This window comes from Cimex lectularius, unplaced genomic scaffold (assembly GCF_000648675.2).
Source record: "Cimex lectularius strain Harlan isolate CLEC.00 unplaced genomic scaffold, Clec_2.1 scaffold284, whole genome shotgun sequence".
Taxonomy (NCBI): domain Eukaryota; kingdom Metazoa; phylum Arthropoda; class Insecta; order Hemiptera; family Cimicidae; genus Cimex; species Cimex lectularius.
Window position 1 is genome coordinate 17,644 of NW_019392966.1, and position 15,976 is coordinate 33,619.

Sequence of the window (15,976 nt, forward strand, 5' to 3'; positions counted from 1 at the left end):
AGAGTAAAAATTAAAATTAAGAGTAAGTAACCGTAAGAAATGAAACATTAAATTAAAAATGGTTAATTTGAAACTAAAAGAATAATTTTAGGGTAGAAAGAAAATGTTAATTTCAAATTAAAAAGGGTTATTTGAAGATTAAAAAAGGTTAGTTTTAAAGTGAGAAAAAGGTTTGTTTAAAACTAAAAGATTAACTTTAATGTAAGAAAAATGGTAATTTGAAATTAAAAAATTAAGAGTAAAATTAAGCGTAAAAATTAAAATTAAGTGTAAGTAACACGTGTAAGAAATGAAACATTAAATTAAAAAGGGTTAATTTGATGGAAAAATGCTTTTTTACTAAAAATTTTCCCAAGTGGGATTTTTGCGTCACGAAAAAAGTTGAGGCCAGGTGGCAGTCGCTTTTTCGAACCGCCGGCTGATAAGAGTTGACGGTTGGTTTTGATTTGAATCTCGTCCAATTGTACGCAGCGGACTCGGCGGGTTTTCATCCAAACTCCAAAGCGTCTGCCCGCTGCCGGTGTCGCCTTGTCTCCTTTCGGCCGAAATCTCCGTCTCCAGCCTTCCAGCCTTTATTCTTTGATTTCCCCCTTTTAGAAAAGAAAAAGAATGCTGGCCGAAGAAGAATTTCTTCTTTTCCCGTCTTGCGACCAGCTTTGAGAGTTTTTGTCGTCTATCGAAACATTTGCCATGTACCTGGAAGAGTGTGCCGTCGCCGACGTCCGTGAAGAAGTGGTCAAACTTCTCAAATTGCTCGGGATCAAGCACAACTTGAAGAAAGCCGACTACAAGCCTCAGGTTGATATTTACAACTTTTTTCCTTTTCACTATGTCATTAATAAAGGAAACGAATCAATTCATCTTGACAGTTGGAAATTTAATACTGAATCAATATTACCTGTGAAGATATTGATTACCCGTATCAAATTCGCTTTGACGTACAACAGAGACAAAACTTATACATAAGTATATACCTTGTTTCATTTTTCGTCGCAACAGCAAAAAATACCTGTTGCTTTGAGTATTGATACGGCCATGCAATGTATGTAGAGGTTTCATTCTTCAGTGAAACTTAAAATACTTAGTCCTTTTACATTATTTGTATTATGTCATTTTTCATAATTGATAGGCCAATGGTGAATTAAGTATTAATATAATGTCGCGTATAACGAAAAACAGAACAAAAATAATGTTAATTTACGGTTTTAAACAGAGTCAATCTAATTTTAAGTCCCTTGAAATGCTACTTAAGTGGTTGTTAACTCTCTGCTACCCACAAGTGGCTGATTCATTAATTTGAATGAGGTGTTCGGACAAATTTCCTATTGCACTAAAACAATAACCCAGCCGATCATAAAATGGTCCCTGAACGTTATATATTTGAATTGGAGTTATTGTTTCACGTGTATTTGTACAGCAACTTGCAGTGTAGAGAGTAAGTGAGTGTGTGAGAGAGAAGGGAAAGTGAGAAAGAGAATGAGTGAGAGAGAGAAGAAAGAGTGAGTGTGAGATAGAGAAGGGAAAATGAGAGAGAGTGAGAAGGGAAAGTGAGAAAGAGAGTGAGTGAGAAGAGAACAGAGAGAGTGAGAAGGGAGAAGAGTGTGAATGAGTGGGAACGAGAGAGAGAGAGAGAGAGAGAGAAGAGAAAGTGAGAAAGAATGAGAGAGAAAAAAGAGTGAGTGTGAGAGAGAAGGGAAAATGAGAGAAGATAGTGAGTGAGAGAGAGAAGGGAAAGTGAGAAAGAGTGAGTGAGAGAAGAGAGAGAGAGAGGCTGGAAAGTGAGAAAGAGAGACAAGAGAGAGTGAGACGGGAGAAGAGAGTGAATGAGTGTGATAGAGTGAGAGAGAGAGGGGGGACAGTATTATGTGCTGTTCCGACGAAAAATGAAACACTGGGTACACGCCTCCTCAAAAAAAGTGGCGCAGTTGGAAATTTTGATTTTTGTTTATGTACAAAATTGTAATTTTATGCAAAAGGAAACTTTTTAGTAATATTAACACCGATATTTCTTTAATTCAGGTATTTATCAAAAGATTTGGTTATTTGGAAAATAAAAATATTTCTCAAAAATAAAACAAAGAAAAAAAATCATTTTTTGTATGAACATAAAACATAAGCAAACTTGACAATCTTTAATAGTTATTTAGAGATTGTGAGATGAGGTCTGGTGTGACGTGGGTTTAGAAAAACATTTTCTTTATCGTGCCAATGTTTTGATCTTTATTGAGATCTTCAGGGCTTAAAGTTTGTATTTTCTGTGTAGATGGGTCGTTGTTGCGTGTTGTGTTGAGAGTGTATTCCTAAACCCACATCACTCCAGACCGCATCTCACGATCTGTAAGTAATCATTAACTAACGGTCACTAAACACCACACAAATCTTTAATAGGTTGTATTACCTCCTCTTGCTCTTGTTACACACTCTAAACTTCTCAGCATGCTCATAATTATTCCTTTAACCACTTCTTGAGGAATTTTGTACCAAATCTCAACAACGTAACTTTTAGCTCAGCTAAGGCCATAGGAGGGTTATTTTTTCGTTTTACCCAACGTCTGAGCTCATCCCAAATGAACTCAGTGGGGTTCAAATAAGGAATACAGGCTGGATGTCTTAGGATGTAAACATTGACATCTAAAAGGTTGACATAACAATGGTGGTGACAGTTGGTCTCACATTAACGAAAATTGCTCGCGAATTAACACAACAATATTCCTCAAGAATTTCTGTCAGATTTCTGCATTAAGTGACGTCATATTGAAAATGTATATATTTTTGCCTCCAAAGAAATTCCACTCTATACCATAACTGAACCGGCAATGTTGCATTAGCTGTAGAGCTCTACAGCTGCTCAAGAAACTCGAAGAGAGAGAAAACGGGGACTCATTTGAAAACATACCATTTCTTCATTACTGTTTCCGTCCAATGTCGCTCTCCCTTACAAACCCTCAGCGGTCCCGACAATATGCTGGCCTTGTGGGATGTAGACTCACTTCTGCAACTCTCCTTCTTACTATTTCAGCGTTAATGGACACATCCTACACAGTTCGAAGTTGAGACATTTTAGAAGCATTGGAAAAGCTCAGAGGTGAAATCGGTTGTCGGCTGGTCCCTTGGCCCTTGGGCATCCCTATCCTTGTCTTTGAATAAATCTTGCAATCTCCGGGTACCACTGAAAGTCCGACAACCGTCAATTTAGGTAAATTTAAAACTCTTGTAGTGCAACTCTGATTTCTTCCATCCTCAATGAGTACAATGGCATGGGCAACTTGCTCACTGATTATAGGCATTCTTGTAATCATAGTTTTGCTCCACCAACACAAAAGTGAATAAAAAGCATTTTTAAAGGATTAAATGCCCTTATTGATGATTTACATTGTGGAAATTGTAAACAAATTATTAATTGGTTTTGTCTCACTATCATCATTTTTAAAATAGCAAAATAAAAAATATGGCCAAAACGTCAAATTAAAAGAAAAATCAAAATTCCTTAGTGTTTTTTTTTGTAAGCAAAACCCACCTTAAAACAACAGGTCCTCGCCTGTCACGGAGGTATGTACTGTAAAAAATTCTCACACAAAAGAGGATATATTTATGGGACCAACTGGAGAATAATCACTATGTACATATGGAATGAGCAAACATTTTTTTATGCATTTTTGCAACAATAAATAATTTATATTGAGTTATATGAGTTTTGTAAAAAGAATGTTGAATAATCATTTTTTATTCTGCAATATACGTTGTTGTTTAAAAAATGTATTTTATTTTTTTCAGGGGGAAACACAAATTGAAGTTTATCATGTATTTAAAACTGCATTAGAATTACTTGAAAAAGAGAGCGTCCTTTTACCTCAGAGTGGAGTTCAAGTTGAAATTCCTGTTTTTATTATAGACTCATGTAGATTCATAGAACAAAATCTATTAGTTGAAGGTCTTTTTAGAAAAGCAGGATCTACGTCAAAGCAAAGAGAGCTGAGAGTAAGTTTTCAAGTGATTTTGATTGTGAATAAAATTTTTTTATCATAAACTGCTCAAAAAGGAATAAGGATATTGCCAATTTTGTAGTATTTCCCTTTACTTTACTTTCCCTAGCATTTTGATTTTATTTTATTATAAAGCATTAAAATTTATTAGAAATTATTATGTCCTTTGGTCAAGCGGACCATGAAACTAGTGAATTGAATTATGTCTTTTATTGAAGGAAAATTTAATTAAGGGATTTTGAAAAGGTTTTAATTCCATAATTTTGTTTATTGGATACAATAATTTTTTAAACAATTAATTCCGTGTATAATGTCCTCTGTTAGCTAAAACCTCTGTGCACATGTTAGGCATACTTTTAATAAGGTTGTCACTAATTTCAAAAGGAATTTCACTCAATAGATGTTGCAACGCTGTACTCAGTTGTTGCAAGTCAACTGGCTGCGGATGGTGATCGAAAAGCCTTCTCTGCAACGCATCCCACATGTGCTCAATGGGATTGAGGACTCGAGAAAATGGGGAAAGGGGTAGATGGGAAATTCCCAGCTTTTCTAAACATTGATGAACAACTGCATTGTTATCCAGAAATTGAAGATCCCTGCTAATGAAATCCCTAGTCTGAAAGATGTATTCCTTAATAATTTCTTGGTTATAATGGACTGTGATGAGGTTGCTTTCAGAGTATGGAGCCCAGTTCGCCCTCCTGTGTAAATCCCAGCCCAGACCATTAAACTGCTTCCTACAAACAGAGCATGAACATGCATTGTATGCATCCCCTGTTCTCGGTAGACTCTTGGGCACCTGCTATCCCTATACAGACACAAACGCGACTCATCAGTAAACAACAGCTTACCAATTGGTGTTCTGTTCTAGATGCTCACTGCCCCATATTCTTCTGAGTTGCTGGTGGCAGGCTGTTGCTGCAGGTCATGTCAAAGGGGCATACAACGTGAAGCCAACTTTGTAATCGTTTGTGTTGATAAAGGCCTTGTCCAAACATCTTGTACTTCATTTAGGGTAGCTGGTGGGCATTATGGAAAGGTTTCCGCGTTGTAATGCATTGAAATCCACTACCAGGCCTCCTATTGGTACTTCCAGTCTCGGAATCGGTCTACACCCCAAGAGATGACCTCTAGAAACACCAACTGCCCCTGTGATATCCACTTCCCGGTAACCTCAATGGCTCATTCTCAAAATAGTATTGAGAACTTCTGGTTCAAGATGATGTATTTCCATGGTTAAAGAGAATAAAACTGGATTAAAATGGAGAAAAGACAAGAACGAGTGGTTACAAAATGAGTAATCTTTATGTTTACTGTCCTTAAGTAAATCCGTTATTAAAAATGAGGATTAACATTTGTTTGTTGTTGGTTTGTATTTTCTATTACGTTTTATCCAACTAACAAGAATATATTGGTTAATTTAATTAAAATTAATAGAATAAAAATAAATTACAAATATCACTGTTCATTTTTGAGCCGTTTGGTTATTATCTGATCTGAAAGTTATTGGAATCAGTCTGAGCGGAAGGACCATCCATATCTTTGTAAATTCACACTGCCATGTCAACATTATTTAAAAATAGAAATTCAGATTTCATAGTAGCAAGTTCAAAGAACTTTTACTTGTATTCCTTTTTTCTGTCCTTAAACTGCACTAAATTGGGCACTAACCTTTCTACAAAATTTTCAGGCTCTACTGGATTGTGGAAACCGATTGGAAATCACCGATGAACATCACGTAATTAATGTGGCTAATTTACTTAAATTATTCTTCAGAGAGCTTCCGGAACCACTTATACCATATAAGTTTCACAACACATTTCTCAGGTTCCTTTCTTTAGAGTTATTTATTTATTTTTTTAGTGTATTTCTATTGTTGAATTAACCTTGTTCTTGGTGTTTATTATTTGCGCTGGAAAGGGGACTGGTGGTTGAGTGGGCCTTTCAAAAAGGGCAATTTAAATAAATAATCCGTCCTCCAGCAATCCGAAAATCTATTTAAACGGACAATAAAAATAAATAAATAATAGTAATTTTAAAATCCTCTACTTATTTTTCTGAATGTACTTCTAGACTTTCTTGATGAGAAGTTCCAGCTAAAAATCAAAAGTTGTAGAATTACTATCCAAATTATAATAATAGCAGTTGTGTCCAAAAAGCATTACTTTCGTTAGTGGTATTTTGTGGACGTTCACAATCATCGTCATTTTATTCTTTTTCATCTGACACATATTCATATTCATCTTCAGAAACCATTGACTCTAACATTGTTCTTATTTCTTGGTCTGTATAGAACTTTGTTTCATTTTGTTTTGAATTTTTGAAATCGACCGATTTAAAAAAAAAGTTTACACTCTCTGCTTTCTGCACCCGCTGTTTTGGTGGGTTTTCACTCCCAACATTAAATGGACCTGGTTGTGATTCTGCCATCTTGCGTTTTCGATGTACGATTTAAAAAATTACAAATGCAGTTATAAACAATGATTTAAAAAACGTAAATAAAGAAACTAAAATAAAGTTTTTACAAAATGTTGATTGTTGAAATATTTTTTTACCTTTTCGGTGTACAAAATATAGTTAAAATAAAGTATGTATCAATGTGTATGCTTAAACTTACCTGCTTTATTAATTAAAAAAAAAAAAAAAATAGATTAACAAAAAACAGGAGGAAGTAAACGCACAATAACTTTACAATGGAATGTCTGAGGTAGAAACGAACTATATGGCTGAATAGCTGGTGATCCTGTAACCCCAGAGTAAAAGAGAATCCAACAATACGAGTCCCCACCAAAGCACAAAGAAAAGTAAGGGGGTGAGAACGCCGTCTGACTGGCTGAACCTTTGTTTCGCCAGGGTGGCGAACGCCACGTTAATGGATTATAGTATGTAACATGCTTTGTTTCCCATCTGTAAACATCCATCTTCGGTAGCTCACCATTAATAAATAAGTAAAATAAAAACTAATCGAAAACTAAACACTCATGTATTCATACTTGTTATTTTTATCACGTTTATTACAAAATAGATGATTATTTTCTGTTGACAGGTGTCTCTCTTTAAAGCAAAAAAAGGTGGAAGCCATTTTGTTATGTTGCTTACTACTTCCAACTGATCACTTAAATGCATTGGCATATTTATTAGTGGTATGATTTATTTTTATTTTTATTTTTATATATTTTAAAACTACAGTCAATTCACATCTAATTATCACGTTGTCTTTCAATTTTGTAATTAAATTTGGTCCTTTTTAGTTTTTAAATCGTGTAACTCAACAGAAAGATTTTAACAAAATGGATGTTGGCAACCTGGCGATTATTTTTACACCGAACGTAATGCCAGTCAATGCACCGAAACTTACTGCACAAGGCAGTGTGAAAATAAACCGTCACGTCTTAATTGTGCAGGTATGTTAAACAATGACTCATTGATTCCAACCTGTTCACTCTCCTGTAACATGAAATTGATGATGCGAAAATATCCTTTAAAAAAAAAAAAAAACCTTATGCGTCTATCTATATAAATTTTTAAAAATTATTTTATCCTATTTGTGATTCATTTTTCAATTAATGGCTTGCCGATTATAACAATTACCATTATATTATATACTAACTGTGATAAAAGGTTATGAGAAATTTTAACAGTTTCTTTACAGACGCTTATAGAAAATGCAACTTTGGTTGGAGTTTTACCTGAAGCGATATGTGATAAATTAGGATATTTGAACGTTTCGACGTCCAGCACGGTTGACATGGACATGTCTCAAAATGTTAGCATTAAGAAAAGAAGGAAGAGAAGGAGCAATTCTCTTACAAGTAAGATCATTCAATGTTACTCCAATGAAATTTGTTTCAATAATTTGTTTATGTCTTTATATTATGTGTTGCACTTTTATATTTATAATCGTGCTTTTAATTAAATTTATTTATCTTTTCAAAGTAACTAATTAATTTGTACAGTATTTTATGACAAATAACCCTTTTTCTCATCAAATTAACGCTTTTTTTTTTTTTTTTTTTTTTTTTTTAAAGCGAAAACTTAGGAGATAGTATGAAATGTATGCATGAAAAGTAAAATTCCTTTATATTGGAGTTTTTTTTTTAACTCATGCATTAAAAAAAAAAAAGCTAGAATATAAATATAATGATAGTGTAAAATATAATAAATAATAATAAGAAATATTATAAGTAAAATTTCTGCATTTAAAATAATAATCCGGCTCTTAGAAGATGAATGAAAATTTAAAAATTATATAATATTAAGTATAAATACAATTTTTTTTTAGTATCAAATAATCAGGCTCTTAAAAACCACAATTTAATACATTTGTTCAATTAAAAATATACTAAATAATATATAATTATGTATTGTAAAATATACAATAATATATAAAAATATACAAACGTACAAACAAATCTTACATAACAACAATTGCCTTAAAAACATAATAACTGAGTTATAAATAATTAGAACCCAGCACTACACAAAACTACATCATCCAACAAATCATTAACCCAATCACCTAAGACAAACCAATATACATGTCCATTCCATCGTCCACACATTGTCACATAAATTAAGTACATTTCTCTCCTCAGAATACATTAAAATAGCATAACACATCTATGACTGTAAAATATCAAAACCCAATCCCACAGCATTGACCACACACCATTTCAACAAAATGCAAACACTAAACACTGAACAAAAAAAAACATACAAACACACTTTCTAGAAATGGTTTACATTAACAGAGGCACACAGCATTAATTAAAGAACAGTTACTTGCAAACTCCACCGTAGCTTCATCAACAACATAAACCAAATAAACTATTACATTTTATTTTTATTTATTTATTTTATTTCCCTTTCCTTTGTTATCATCCTTAGCAAATTATGTCCTTTCCAATATTGAATAACCCAAAATCCAATACAGAAAATCCCCATTCTCGGCTTCATTTGTGTCAAATAAAACCACCCACAATGAAAGAAAATTCCTCAGATTTACTGCATTCCCCTCTCTGCCATGATCTTATAAAAACAGCACAATACAAAACCAAACACACATAAGACACCACAAGAATAGCACCACACTTTCTGCGAATATGAAATACCTGGTTCAAAGCTTGTACTTAATCTGTATTGTATTTTTTCCAATAAGCGTATGTTTTGTAATTCACCCAGACCCTGAAGATGACCCGAATAAAGGTCGAAACGCGTAAAAAAAAAAATCAAAAAGGTGTTTTTCTAAACTACCTCATTCTTGACCATTCCTCCCGATTTCAACAAATTAATAAACAACCGGTTGCACAAATAAAAAACACAGATTAAAAAACATTCAAATATAAATTTATTTTTATTTAATTTTCAAATGCAGGAATTTTAATTTACGTGTTTGTATTTGAAACCATCTCCTAGGTCTTTTTGATTCTTGAAAAAAAGAGTTGATTTGAAATTAAAAAGTTTATTTTGAAGTTAAAATGTTTAATGTGAAATTAAAAATTGTTAATTTGATGTTAATAAGGGTTAATTTCAAATTAAAAAGCATTAATTTGTCGGTAAAAAGTGTTAATTTGATGAAAAATAATATAATTTAATAACATAATTTCTAAATTTTCTCCCCAATTTCAGAAATGATCTCTGGCTTTAAAAAAATCATGTCCAAGTCTTCTCCCGATTTCACCGAGGGTATGGATTCTCCTGTGCCTAACCTCAGTGCTCATACTCCGAAACTTATTCTTTCGAGGAAAAGAAAAAATGAAAGCCAAGGATTTTCGAGCAAAAAAAAGTACGTATACTGATTCCATTAAGGCTGGCGCCACACTAGACAGAATGCAACGGAAGTTTCTGCTGCACAAGCTTACATTCAGAACACAGCCAGCGACACACTGAACAGAAATTTCCATCATAATGTCTCCGTCGAGCTTCGTTGGTTCACCAGCGTCCGTCGGCGGAATGTTCCACTGGGTTCTGTTTAAACAGATCAAAATCATGCAAAATAGTTAGGGTGCATCACACTGACAACAGCCAAGTGTAACAGAAGAGGTTGACAGTCGGATACGCAAACTGCAAGTGAAGCTGAACTTGGACCAATTTATTGTGGAAGACAGGCCCTGTCTGTGGAATTTTAAAGGCACTCGTCAAATGAAGCTATAGTCATCCCACAGTATTGGGATAGCATCGAAAATTTCCGACACATTCCGTCTAGTGTGGCGCCGGCCTAATCCATCGAAACATTTGTCTCTCTCCCTTCTACTATCTTGTTTAAAACATGCTGTTTATTAATTTAAATGGCTACTATGTAACAATTAAAAAAAAGCTTCTTATGTGATGATCTAGATATCCTCTTGCTTTAAACTTTGAACACTGTGTAAATAACATATTTTACATTTTAGATGTGAAATGATTGATATGCTGCCAGGAAAAGTTATTCTGCCCAACACACCTTTTAAAATTAAATACTCGTCAACGACAATGCTCACCCCACGTACTCTGATTTCTAGGTATGTATATAAATTTTTATAATTCAATTAAATTATTATAATTAATAATTCAAAAGTCTTTGGATAAATACAGAATGTTGGAAAAATGAAATATGCTGTTTTGAAAGTAATTTTCATTGAACTAGTAATTTTATTCTGTCTTCAGTTTTATATTTTAGGGTTGTTTAGGCTAAATCAGTTTCTTTAATTGTATTCTGTATTTTATGATTTATTAAAAATCAAATGGCTGCCTTAATTTTTTAATAATCTTTGTGTTGTACAGACCCAGTAGAGGATTTCTTTCCTAGANATATATATAATACGCAGTTAAAATTTGAAAGCACATTCAGTCAAATATCCCGATAAACTGATTTATTTATGACAGAAAAATATTTTTTAAGATTAGGCTAAACCAACACGACGTTGCTGTCGTGCAAAACTGTCCACCTGTTAAATAATTCCCCCTTTTTTTTTTATGGTAGTTCACAACAGCAGAGGTCATATCAACCCCCAGGGTGCCAGTATTTTTGAATAAAATCCCATTCAGCATTTCCCCCCGAAATGCAGGGCCATTCATTTCGAACCCGGGTCCTTTATGTATTGAATATTTTTCAATCTCATTTGAGATAAGCAAATTATTAATAAAGCACGTTAATATTTAATGCAGATTTTATCAACTAAGCTTGCGCTTTGGCCAATCCAGGCTCCTTTTTTTAATGTATGCTTTCTCCCACCATAATCAAAACAGTATTGGGTTATATTTAAAGTTTAAAATGTATAAGATAATATTCAGTACGACTTTTTAGATATATTCTCCAATTTACTGATAGCAGTTTTTTTGTAAACCTAAAATTTATTTATTTTTTAGTTTTAAACATGGAAGTCCTCCTCAAAAGCATAAAATAAAACATTTGCAACCAACTGCCAACCCAAAGTGTACCAAGTAAGTAAACATTTTTATTTTATTTTATTAATTTGATATTCTTGTTTTATTGTTTAATTTTCAATATTCTTGTTTCAACTCATAAAATATATATTTTATAACCGCTTACTTCATTCCTAAATTGTCTTAATTGTTAAACAATCAATTTGTCAATAGTATTTATCATTTGTTTAAAATAATTTTATTAATTAACTTTATTTATAAGAATATTAATAGTGTTTTATAATAGTGTGTGATAATTTTGTTTTTGTTTTGCTCATAGAAAGAACAATGCTGCTATGGACATGGCTTCAAGAAAATGTAAAAATGTGGAAAACAAAGTATGTATCTGTAAGTTGTGTTTATTAAAAACAAAAAAGGTTAATTTGACAAGGAAAAGGGTTAATTTGATGGAAAAATCTATTAACCTTTAAGTGTCTAATTATTTTATATTAAAAAAACAATTTAAAAAAGGTTAATTTTATGATTAAAAAAGTTAATTTGAAATTAAAAAGGATTGATTTGATACAAAAAAAAGTATCCCTTTTTATTTTAAATTAACCATTTTTTAAAATTTCTAATTAGTCCTTTTTCCCATCAAAATTAACAATTTTTAGTTTTAAAGTAACCTTTTTTTTTAACCTTAAAATAACCCTGGTATTTACACATTTTTGCACCAAATTAACTCCTTTTAACTTGGCGTTAGCCATATTTAACTTTCTATTAACTCTTTTCAATTTCCAGTCAACCATTTTTTTTTTAAAGCATTAAAAACAAAGATGGTATGAAATATAAGCCTTTAAAGTAAAATTACTCAATAGGTGATGATTTTTTAAATAAAATAATTGGTGTCTTAGAAGAAGGCCACATAAAAATTAATTAAAATTAAACATTATGACAAATTAAATATAAAAATAAAGGATTCTTATGTTATAATTTAAGAATTTTTTGAAAAATATAAACGGGGTTTTTAACATTTTATATGTGGCTGGCTTTTATTATATTAAAATTAAAAATTATGATTATTTGAAGATCGTGAGATGCGGTATGGTGTGACCTAGGTTTTAGAAAAACGTTTTCTTTAACATGCCAACATTTTGATCTTTGTTGAGATTATCTTCAGGGCTCAAAGCGTTTGTTTTCCATGTAGATGTGTCATTCTTGTCTATCGTGTTGAGAGTGCCCTGGATGATCTCAATAAAGATCGAAACGTTGGCACGATAAAGGAAATGATTTTCTAAATCCTACGTCATACCAGACCGCATCTCACAACCTCTAAATAATCAAGTAATGATCACTAAACACCACACAGTAAAAATTATATATAAAAACAAATGATTATTCTATTAATTTGAGACTTTTTAAATATAAAATAATTGTTTGAAAAGATTCTTGAATAAATGGCATTTTTTAAATCAATTTTATACAACTTAATTTTTATGTTCAATTTTTAATTTAAATTGTCATTAATTTTCTTCTTAGACACATTTTTTACATATTTTTTTAAAAACAAAAATCTAAAATATGCAGTGCTTTTATCTTACATGCTTATATTTCATACCACCTTTTTTTTAAATGATTATTTAGAGATCAGTGGTCTGGTGTAATGTAGATTTAGAAAAGCATTTTCTTTATCGTGCCAACGTTTTGATCTTTATAGAGATCATCTTCAGGGCATGGGATTTATAAACATTGTTTAAATTATACAAATACATGTAAAATATGAATTTATATGATGATGTTCACGATATAGACATTTTAGGTTAATTTGTTTAATTTTAAGGTATTTGTACTCACTCAAAGTGAGTGTTTTCTGAGTAGATGTGTCAATGTTGTGTGTCGTGTTAAAATTGTTAGTGAGATATTAATGTTTTTTGTTTATATATGTCTGATTTGAAGGAGTGGGGAAGGAAGTAGGGATAGAAATTCGTTTTGTGAGGAGTCAGCTTCTTTGAGATGAAAGGGACCGACAGTGGGGAAAAAAGGGGTAATGGTTTGTCGTTTGGGCCTAGTTAGCCTTTCAGGATTAATATAGATGGGATTATTAGGGAAAGGAGAGATAAATTGTTGGAAATTTAGACTATGTAGAATTGTTTGATTTGAGAAGTGTAATGATTGTTTTATATGTTGTTTTGTGGGTTATATGTATATTATTGATATTGAATTTGATTTATGATATTTGCGTAGTTGTGGTTGTAGAGACAAACAGCATCAATTACAGAACAGACACATGTAAATTCAGCTGAAGCAATGCTAATATCATAAATCAAATTCAATGTCAATAACACACAAAACATATAATACAACATTGATTATGTTATTTGTTTTAAATTATATTTCTTTATTTGCAGTTATTTGAGACCAGCAATGGACGAAGTTATAATAAATGTGAAGAGTTTACGAACTCGGCAGAAACCACGTCTGAAGAATATGTGAGGATACCCAAAGAAGAATATGAATCGATTAAAAAAAGGGTGAATAACATAGAGAATTGTTTAGACAATGAACTTGAAAATATATTGGGCGTAACAATCAGTGATTACGAGGACAGTACAGTTGAACCTAACGGGTTAGGTTTACTCTCAAACATTGAAACAGCATATGCAAAAACTATGGAAGAATCAGGAAAATTGAATTGCAGTTCTGTTTCCCAAAAATTGCAGAGAGATTTGAGAATAAGACGTAAATCTGATCAGATTATAAGATCTCCGAGCGCCAGAAAAATTGGTTCGATTCGAAGATCCCGTGAGAATATTTCTCTCAAAAATGAGTTGAGGAGGCACTCTTCTTTAAATGTAAATGATAGACGTGTCGGTGATCATGTGACTTCTTCAAGATCATTGCGTCGAGGAAGGCCGAATACGATTTACACGGGGCTTCCTCAGCCTTCCCCTCAAGTGCACAGTACGTTAGATCTTAACGAAGAAATGGATGTAAGTTTTCCTAAAGTGGAGGAAACAAGAGATGAAAAAGACCATCAAAATAACAATTGGGAATTGGCGAAAGAATATTTTTCCAAAAATGAAAAGATGGACATTAAAGAAAGCGGAAGAGTTTCAATTACGCAAATAAGAAACCAAAATCTCGGAATGGTATTGGCAAAGGCTAAATTATATGACAGCTTAGCTTCAGAAAATTTAAAAAATGATACTGAAGACACTAGAGCTCCGGTGCCTAGAAATAAAAAAGGGCAATCACCAAAGATCGCCATACGTAATCGACTTATCCAAGAAGGCTCGCAGATATCAAACCTGTCTACAAGATCGAGCAGCAGTCAAGACATAAAATACAGCAATGTAAAAGTAAGGCCTTCAAAATCGTTTAACACAACGTCAACGGTAAAATGTTACGACAGCCTGTTTGCACAATCTCCTCAGAGAAACAGCGATAGGCTACGACAGTTTAAGACTGGTCATTATCTCTCGCCAAAAAAATTAAAAAGGGCAGGGGACAAATTGTCAAACTCCTCTTCTTTGTCTGACAACGTCACAAGACGGAAATCTCTTAGAATCGTTACCATTAAAAATGATTTAAAATAAAAATATTGTAAATAGAATAAAATATTATTCATAATGATTGATTGATTGATGATTTTGATTGGAAGACAACCTTGTGATTTCATAAAATATTATACATAAATAATTATGCATAATTTTTATGCAATAAAAATACTGAAATATGTACAAATATATGTTTTTCAAACTAAATTCTCCTTTTTGCAATTTTAAATCACCCATTCCCAAATTAAATTTGCCCTTTTGCTAATCAAATTTATCCTTATCCTTCCTCCCTTTGACAATATACAAATATACCCTTTCACAATTTAAATTTACTTTTGCAAATCAAATTCAGCCTTTTGCAATTTAAATTAACTTTTGCTAATCAAATTCTTCTTTCGGTAAATAAATATCTCCCTTTGTCAAATCAAATTCACCATTAAACAAACAAAATTTTCCCTCTGACAAATTAAATTTACTATTTTGCTAATCAAATCTTTTCATAATTTAAATTCACTTTTGCTAATCAAATTCTACCTTTGGCAAATCAATTTCTGCCTTTGACAAATCTTATTCACCATTTTACAAACTAATCAAATTCAGCCTTTCACAATTTTGATTAACTTTTGCTAATCAAATTCTTCTTTCGGCAAATAAATTTCTCCCTTTGGCAAATCAAATTCACCATTTTACAAACGAAATTTTTCCAAACCATTTCACTTTTCGGCAAAACAAATTGACTTTTTTCGCTGATCAAATTTACACTTTGACAAACAGTTTCATCCTTTTGCAAATCAATTTCACTCTTTTGGACATTAAATTCACTCTGGTAAGTCACATTCACTCTTTTGCAAATAGAATTCAGCCCTCTGAACATCAAGTTCATTCTTTTGTAAATGAATTTCTGCCTTGCAATTTAAATCCACTCATTTGCTGTTCAAATTCACTCATTTGCTAATCAAATTCTACCTTTGGCAAATCATTTTCATCTGTTCACAAATAAAATCTACTCTTTTGCAAATCGTTTTCACCCTTTCACAAATCAAATTCACTCTTTTGCTAATCAAATTTAGCATTAACATTTTAAATTAACTT

At 32.1% G+C, this 15,976-nt stretch overlaps 1 protein-coding gene across 2 annotated transcripts; it reads left to right on the top strand.

The window, feature by feature from the left end:
- The first annotated feature begins 456 nt into the window (after positions 1-456).
- On the top strand, positions 457-14,968 carry LOC106672911 (rho GTPase-activating protein 11A-like). 2 transcript variants are annotated; one of them, XM_024229521.1, is made up of 11 exons: positions 457-798; positions 3,775-3,978; positions 5,674-5,810; positions 7,030-7,126; positions 7,235-7,387; positions 7,636-7,795; positions 9,612-9,768; positions 10,376-10,483; positions 11,331-11,405; positions 11,668-11,735; positions 13,736-13,824. In XM_024229521.1, exons 1-11 carry the CDS (start codon positions 691-693, stop codon positions 13,741-13,743), a joined length of 1,275 nt encoding a protein of 424 aa, XP_024085289.1. In that variant the 5' UTR covers positions 457-690; the 3' UTR covers positions 13,744-13,824. The 2 variants fall into 2 exon arrangements, with proteins under 2 accessions (XP_024085289.1, XP_014260205.1); XM_014404719.2 differs by having other exon boundaries at positions 458-798; positions 11,668-11,725; positions 13,736-14,968.
- Positions 14,969-15,976: the final 1,008 nt, after the last annotated feature.

Excerpts from the sequence above, each read along its gene's own strand:
- LOC106672911 (XM_014404719.2), top strand. The coding sequence starts at position 691 with ATGTACCTGGAAGAGTGTGCCGTCGCCGACGTCCGTGAAGAAGTGGTC. Across the intron at positions 5,811-7,029 it reads TTTCACAACACATTTCTCAG|GTGTCTCTCTTTAAAGCAAA; the intron begins GTTCCTTTCTTT and ends TTCTGTTGACAG. Across the intron at positions 11,726-13,735 it reads GTAAAAATGTGGAAAACAAA|TTATTTGAGACCAGCAATGG; the intron begins GTATGTATCTGT and ends CTTTATTTGCAG.